The sequence below is a fragment of the Pungitius pungitius genome, chromosome 12 (genome assembly GCF_949316345.1).
Source record: "Pungitius pungitius chromosome 12, fPunPun2.1, whole genome shotgun sequence".
In the NCBI taxonomy this organism is placed as follows: domain Eukaryota; kingdom Metazoa; phylum Chordata; class Actinopteri; order Perciformes; family Gasterosteidae; genus Pungitius; species Pungitius pungitius.
Window position 1 is genome coordinate 7,436,504 of NC_084911.1, and position 8,186 is coordinate 7,444,689.

Below are 8,186 nucleotides of genomic sequence, written 5' to 3' on the forward strand. Positions count from 1 at the left end.
TGAAGTAGGAAAAGCCCGTCTAGGAGTCGCTGCTCCTCAGGCTACACTCGCAGCATTCTGCACTGCATACATTTCTGCAGTTGACATCACCGCAACAAGCCGTGGCAAACTACAGGCTGACAAAGCATTGTTCATCTCCAATTTATGATGCATTAGCCTGACGAACGAGCTCTCTGAGGGAATGGCCTGACGAAGGCCCTTCCGTGACCCCTTGAAGAGTTTACACATTTATATTTACAACACTAGGAGTTACGGTACACGTCATACGTGACGCGCAAATGTGCTACCACGCCGGTTTATCTTATTGATCAACAGGGCCTTATGATATGTGTGCATTCTGTTATCAACATTCAAAAGTTAGAGGTTTTAATCCCTTAGTACAGTAGCTCACACATTTGGAGTTGCATAGGGTTGCAAAGAATAGGAATAAAAGGCATTTTATAAATTTCCAAATATATATATATATATTCTTCTTTTCTGACATTGGATTACTTTCATTTTTAAATACTGTATACATTATTACATCTTTGTAATTAGTCCTACAGACATGAATATGTCTATATAATGAAATAACATTTAAAACAATAATCTAACATATTTGGATGATGTATAGGCTGGACATCATACTTGAGGGATAATGTCAGACACAGAGGGAGGTATTCATTTTTAAATCATGAGGTCAACTAGTAATAAGTACAAATAGGGCGTAGCTCTTCTCCGTGGAATCATGCGGTTTTATAATTTGTAATGGTTATCATTGCTGTCCAACTCTTTCATCACAGTTTCACAATTTTTCCAGTAAAAATCGCCGAGGCATATTTCTAGAAATGTCAAACTCTGTTACACCTCTACAACTACTATGACTTTCAAAGAAAAACACATATTACTGTGTGTGAGACCCGACCAGAGCTCGGGAACCAGCACCGTGAGCAGCCTCCTTTCCAAAAAAGCTGATTGGGGAAATACTCTGGACAACCTCTGCTGCCCGACGGGCTCCTTCATTCTCCCCACAGAGATCGCTTTGATAATAATCAGCTAAAGCAGTATCACGTTTGCTCTGGGGAGATCTACCGTCCACTTTAAGGCCCAAACTGTGGCCCTCGAGGATGAATTAGGGGCCTGTTAGTCACACAAGTGAGAAAGAATCCGTTTGCATCCCCCGGAGAAACACAAACACTTTGAGGAATAAAACGACTTGTTTCTCAGCTTCTCGCTCGTGTTTGCACTTGACTCCTTGTTCACGTTAGTCTACATTTCAGTCGACGCGGCTGCCGACACAAAATGCCAAACGAGCGGGACGACCTCGCGGTGAGTCACGCGTGAGTCACTCGCATGATTCACGATTAAAAACAGAAACACCAACACTAAACAGAACGCTGCCCAGTCTCTTCCCAGCAAGAGAGAGCTGCCGTCACGACGTGAGCAGTTCTTTAAATTTATTTTTTTATTAGAGTCCGAGCAAAGAAACTGACGCATGCGGGCGGGAATAAGGCCCGTGGGAATTAAACCAGGCGGTAACGAGTGTCACACAAAAACAAACCAGAACTCTTTGCTCAGCTCGTCCTAATAAGTCACAGTTATTTGGTTTAGCTTGACAAAAATCGGAATATTGATCGCAGAACAATCTTTATTTACCCCGCGGTCCCTCACTTGGATATCCCAAACCAAAGAAAAAATACCCCCCCTCTTTCCTCACTAGTCCGCGGTGCTGATTCGTGCCTTTAGAAATCGCTGAGACAGCACTGTTTCCCCTTCACACGCACTCAGTCAGCTGATTCGCCACAACACCCCCCCCCCCCCAAAAAAAAGCTGCTTTCGTCTGGTCACCGCGGTCTGCCAACAACACGGTTTCCAAACACGTGACCCTGCAGCGTCACCCTGCAGCGTTGTGCAAGGTGGCCGCGAGACGGAACCGCCGCGCGCACTCAACAAAACGGACGACGCACGCGCAAAACCCCATCGCAATCCAGACCCTTCCATTACTGCGCGCGCGCGCGCGTGTGTGCGTGTGCGTGTGTGTGTGTTTGTGGCGAGGCGCAGAGCAGACGAAAAAAAAACGAACTCCCGAGGAGGTTCCGACGTCAGAGCCAGCTCCACTTCTCCTTCCGCCCGCGGTTAGAAGGCGGAAGGGCTGAGAGTCCCGTGGGTCTGCTCCTGCGCGTGTCACCCAGTCACAGAGAGCAGTTCAAGGTGTGTGAGACCTGCTGGAGATTAGATCTGCTCAGTGAGTAATGCCATTAGCTCTCTCTCTCCCTGTGTGTGTGTGTGTGTGTGTACCGAGGTTTAAGTTGTGCCTAATGAGGGAGCCTCCTGAGCTGCGAGAAGACGCTCCCTCTATTTCCGTCCCAACTGTTTGTTTTTTTTCTTCAGTCCCTGGCAGGTGCAAGCACACACGCGCCAGTCAATCAACAGGTTTTCACTCCAACAACTAACCCAAACCAAGTATTCGACGGGCCCAAGGAGGGGGGGGGGGAGGCTACCACGAAACGGCGTGCTTTACCTGGAGGCGGCTGGAGCGGCTTCACGGCCGGACACAAGAAGGTCTGGAGGCTGGACACGCAGAGCTCGCTCACCGACCCCATATCCTCGCTGTGCAATTTGGGGGTGTCCGCGTCCGAAGGTGCGTCTCCGTGAGTGTCCGAGTGGACGCTTCAGGTTGACACACACAGAGAGAGAGAGGAGGAGGAGGGGGGGGGGGGGGGTAGAAGCTTCCGAGGCCCCCGGGGGGCTGCAGAGAGTCACTCCGGGCTCTTGGGCTATTCAGTCCACGGCAGATCCTCCAGCTGTAAGGTCCTGTCACTCAGCTTCTCATAATCCACCGCCCCCCCCCCCTTCTTCCTCCTCCTCTCCGCCTCCAGCTAGACGACAGACTTTCTCTTCCCCCCCTCGATTAGAATGTGAAACTTGCCGGGATGCTGAAATCACTTCTGCTTTTTCCCCAGTTCTCCTTTTGTGGTGGTGTCTCAGCCACCCTCTATCGTCCTCTGCTCTCTGTCTCTCTCTCTCTCTCTCTCCCCCTCGCTAGCTTTCTCTCCCACTTGCTACTTTCCATACTGATTGAAGCAGATATTGTTAGGCATAACACAAGGCAATAAATGTGCACTATAAAATGAAACAAGTAATCAATTAAAGAAGCGCTAAAGAAGGGGGTTTCCCTTTAAAGCCGCACTTTGCCCGCTTTGTGCAATGCAGTTTGAGGTCATTTTTTTGGCTTCAAACGTCCTGTACATGAAATCAAGATTCTATGGTTGCCTGGCAACGGGGTGAAAGAAATAATTTGCTCCTGGGCAAAACACTGAGAGCAATTTGTTTTCATTCGATTATATCTTCACAAAGTAATGCTGTCATTCTCCACGACAGTGACATTTTTGGGGTCTTGGAGACAAATCACACACACACACACACACACACACACACACACACACACACACACACACACACACACACACACACACACACACACACACACACACACACACACACACACACACACACACACACACCAAACTAAACTGGGCTGGTTCCATATGCAGTGATAATCGACGGCAATTATTTTAATTTGGAATTTTCACACCTCTCGTGAAGCAAAGCAGAAATGTTTGCCTTCGCTCTAGGACCTGTGCCACTCTCAATTAGCCTGTCTGTCAATCGCCGCAGTGTCTCTCGCTCTTCAACACCGTCCTCTCTCATTCTGTCGCTCTTTCACTACTTGTCACTCACTCGGGCGGCCGATCGGACGCGTACGGTATTCCTACGTTCCGCATGGCGAGGACGTTCGCCCATGCTCCAACAAGCACAAGTGACCCAAAGTCGGCCCTGACCGCTGCGTTGTGCTGCAGCTGCACATCACCCAGTGGTGCAGCCTTGTCACAGCGGCCCAGCACACAGTGAAGTCAGCACAAATGTTTCTCTTCTCTTTCTTCGTACTACCCCTATGAATAAGTGTGTCATCTAGACACCTCGCTGAGCAACTGCAAATAATGAATTGGGTACGCAGGTGGGAAGATAGATCGCTTGTGAGTAGGTGGAATTAGTCTATATGCATGAGTCTGTACATGCTCCTTCCTGGTGGCAAGGTCAAACATATACATGGGTTCATTGCATGAATTCTCTCTATATATATATATATACACACACACACACACACAGGCACATGTCGGCTAATGATTTGAAAAAGTCCCAATAGCGAACGATGCATTTTCCAATTAGAACAGCAAACATCTCCATTTGGCACCACGAGGGGCTGCAGAGATGGGATTTCCTCCCACTTCTCTCGCTGTGCCGCGCACACATGCCACCCCGTGGACACAGCGCACGGAACACCAGGCCTACGCTACAGTCACACATCCAACCAGGCGTTGGTGTGCGGTTGGTTACACCCCCCCCCCCCCCCCCCCGTTCAACCACCGGAAGCAGAAAACCTACAGCTGCTTCGGCTGAGAGTCTGCGAGGAGTACAGAGGTAGGGAGACAATTCTCCTCTTGTCTTGGTGACGGAGGAGATTCCACACTTACACCACCTACAGAGAGAGCCCGATCCGTGTTGGTGGAACTCCTACATAGCAGCAAAGTGTCAGTATCCCCCCCCCGTCCTCCTCCTCCCCCCCTGTGACTAACTGGCTGGGTGGGAGCCGAGCAAGCACCTATGCTGGTGCAACTCTCGCATAGGCGTAACAGGCTAAATGTGGGTGGCATGCGGTGAGCAGCATCATCTCACGGCCCACTATTCTATTCAGCTCGCTCAAAGCTTTAATAGCTTCCCTTTGTGTGATGGACAAACAAAACAATGATGGAAAGCATACTGAGGATGTTTTCATCCTTTTTATTCAGGGCAATGATTCTTTTTATACTGATATTTCTTGTATGGGTGAGTAAAAAAAAAGAAGCACAAATGTAGATTAGAATTCTCTCAACTTCTCTTGATTTTCATGTCACGTTTTCTAACATGAATATGATATGCCTGTCTAACTCCACTGGGATTTTGCCGCTGCTGCTTTGGCAATTTTTCCCACAGAGTGTCCTTTGAAGGAGAGAGGAGCTTATGGTGCCGGAGCTAACCTGTGCCATCCCGTGGAAAGAGAGCGACGGTGTACAGCAGAAGGAAAACAGGCACACAGGCCGCTAGAAGAGACTTTATCAAAAAAAAAACACGAGAGGAGCGCAGACACCCAAAGCAACCACAAGTACGGGCCAGAGTGCCGCGCCTATAAGCCGGCGCACAGTTTCCTCTGTGTGCACACATTTCTTTTATGCTGAGCTGCATTGACAGGTGCAGGAAGAAGAGAAAATAGCACAAAAAGAATAAAAAAAGATAAAGCAAAGTGATTTTGACATCTTGCAGCTCAGAGCCCTTGAAGTGAGTCTTGAAACAGAGCAGCGCCCAATGCATCCTAAAATAGTTGGTTTGGGGTTGCAGCAGCGCAAGAAGAGAGCACAAAAACACATTACATAATCCTGTGATACATGTGCACGCATATGTGGAGCTGTAAAATACAAAGATTACACGCAAACGTGCCAAACGAGTACATCATTTAAAAGATAGAGGAAACAACTTTGTCAAAATCAATTTTTAAAAAGAACAAAACTCTTTTTGCACACCTCAATAATTCCAAACACTGCCAGTCAAAAGTTTGGACACGGTTTCTCATTGAATGGCAAAATGTGTCCAAACTTTTGACTGGCACCGTACACTTACACGTTCAGATCCACAAGCGACAGGAGCTGTCGGCATATGCCCGTCTCTTTACATAACCGTGGACATGTTGTCTGCAAATAGCAAAGTACTCACAAGGGAAAATAAAACCTCCTGGAAGCAAACATGCTGAGAGCCGGAAGTCACTATACTGAACTGTAAGTGCCTCATGTCTGATACATGAAGAAAAAAAAAAAACACGGGAAAAAGTGGACATGCAAAGCAGAACAGGATACATCCTTTATTTAGTTTAGAATGTAACCTTTTCTATTTTAAATCTCTTGAGACTCACAGAAAGCGATTTATCAACCCTCCCTTGTAAAAAGCATCCTTTTTTGCAATGAGGCCATTGCTGGTGATTCTATTTAAAGATGCATTACGCTCAGAGAAAACTAAAATGCTAAATAATTGAGAGGAAGCATCTGTCGGAGCCTAAACTGAGCCATCCACTCGCTCATCATGACCTGAGATCATCATGGCCTGAGATCATCAGGCGGTCGGTCAGCATGATGTCAGGACACACAACTTCCTGTTTTATAAGACGACATTTTGTGAAACTGTGTCATTGTGAGAGCCAGGTGCCAACATGGTATAAAGAAATTAGTTGTGTTTTAATTAACATAAGAATATTACACCAGGTACCAGGTAAATATGTGGATTTCTAAAGTGGCCTGCCGTCAAAGCTGCAGCCTGATGCTTGCCATCATTTATGAATTTAAATCCGTTTGACAACAAACAATATACTGGGGTCACCTGTTCTTATCAAGATGGCTCATAAGCCCCCACGGGGTCCTTTCCTGTGAATGCTGATTAAGTTCAACACGAGTATCGAGCCCCTTCACGACTCGTTGACAGTACACATGTGCAGAGTACAGCCAGCCATGCTGTAATTCCAACAGTCCCAGCAGACAGTCGGACTGGCAGCACAATAAACACTTGGGCATCGCATCAACACTGCAGACAGCGGTGCTAAGTAAATAAATAGAAACCCCTCAATGTTAGCCCACTGGGACGAGCAAGCAGGTGGATTTAAGACGTACCGTGATTCTCCCCCTCCATCCCGGTGCTGGTGGTCCTGATGCTGCTGCAGGGGACGTCTCTCGCGCGCCAGGAAGCCCCGCAGCAGTCTTCCTCTGCGGTTCCGGTCTCTCTTGTTCTTGATCAAACTTGCAACTGTCCACTTGACTTCAGTCTCTCCTTAAAAAAAAAAAAAAACCACGAGCTCACTCCGGAGGGGCCACTTTTGCGCCACTCTTGTTGCAGTTCCGCTCGCCTGTGGCTACCTTTCGAAACGTGTCGATGTTGGCTGCGTGCTGATGCGCATCCGGAGAAGCCGGTAGGGAACATGTTAGCTCCGCCCACCCCAGATGTGACGTCACACGCTAACTTCCCTCACCAACAACTTTGATTCCTTTATATTTGGTGTTTATTTGTATAGAATATTGTTTTCCGAATATATATATGTTTTGTGTACTATTCTCTCATCAAAAGACATGGCTCATGTGACTTGTATACACATGTACTTGTAACAATAAAACCGTGCCAGTTTTAGGCATCATATCTTTGTGTGGACAAATATAAAAACTAAAACAATTTTTTTGCCCAGTGCAGTTGAAATTATAGCAAAATACCTAGAAGAATTGCTCCGGCTAGAGTTATTTTTGCTGACCACTTGGGGGAGGCAACGGCAAACACATTTCATCTCATTACGCTTGATGTTGCCAACAAACTAGTTATGGAGCATCTGCATCATTCATTTGGAGACTGGTGAATTTATATTATTCACTCAAAAAAATTGACTAAAGCTTTGAGTATCTCAGCCTCTGGCTGAAAAGTGATGGCAGCATATGTGTTAAGCCTCTTCTTCCGAATGGGGAAAGAAACAGCCATTATGAAGAAGACTTACGTGTCAGTTGTCTAAAGAAATACACGTATGAACCACATTTGGTTTAGAAATGAGCGATCATAACCACATGAGACGACAAGAACAAAAACAGTCGAGGAAAGATAATACAGAATCAGCTCACAAAAGTCACAACTTTATTGCACCTTCATAGTCAACTATAGTGTGGTAAGAGCCCCTTTCATTATGAAAGGTCTCCTGCCTGGTCAGAAAAAGGTGGTGCAAAATTTAGAGCCATCAATGCAAACATGTGAACTGTCCATTCACAAAGATAAATGTTCCTCTATGTCAGTTCGAGAGTCCCTCCCTATGGTGATGTGACAGCCCACAAACGCGTCCTATGGAGACACGTCCTAAAAGAGACACTCAGAGTCTCTACAGTGACACAGGGAACCTCTTGCATGACAACAGAACACGCTTACAAACAAATGATCGAACACATTTGCAGATTAATTGTCAAGATAACATCCACCAGCTGATTCGGGTATTAGTAGCATATTAAAGAATCTTTTCTTCTTTAAATTATATATTCATAACACTAAATCCTACATCTTTTTATAGCCAATCCAAGGCAACATCGCACAGCGCTGCA

General features: G+C 46.5%; 1 protein-coding gene across 2 annotated transcripts in view; it reads right to left on the minus strand.

Annotated features, from left to right (window-relative positions):
* Positions 1-7,020, minus strand: part of cyth1a (cytohesin 1a) — a 28,699-nt gene extending 21,679 nt beyond the window's left edge. Inside the window, exon 1 of one of the 2 annotated variants that reach the window (XM_037475886.2) lies at positions 6,732-7,020. In XM_037475886.2, coding sequence (XP_037331783.2) covers positions 6,732-6,750 — 19 coding nt within the window. In that variant the 5' untranslated portion in view covers positions 6,751-7,020. Of the gene's footprint in view, positions 1-2,500; positions 3,413-6,731 lie in introns of those variants that run through there. The other variant, XM_037475888.2, reaches the window with a different exon arrangement.
* Between the last annotated feature and the right edge of the window lie 1,166 nt (positions 7,021-8,186).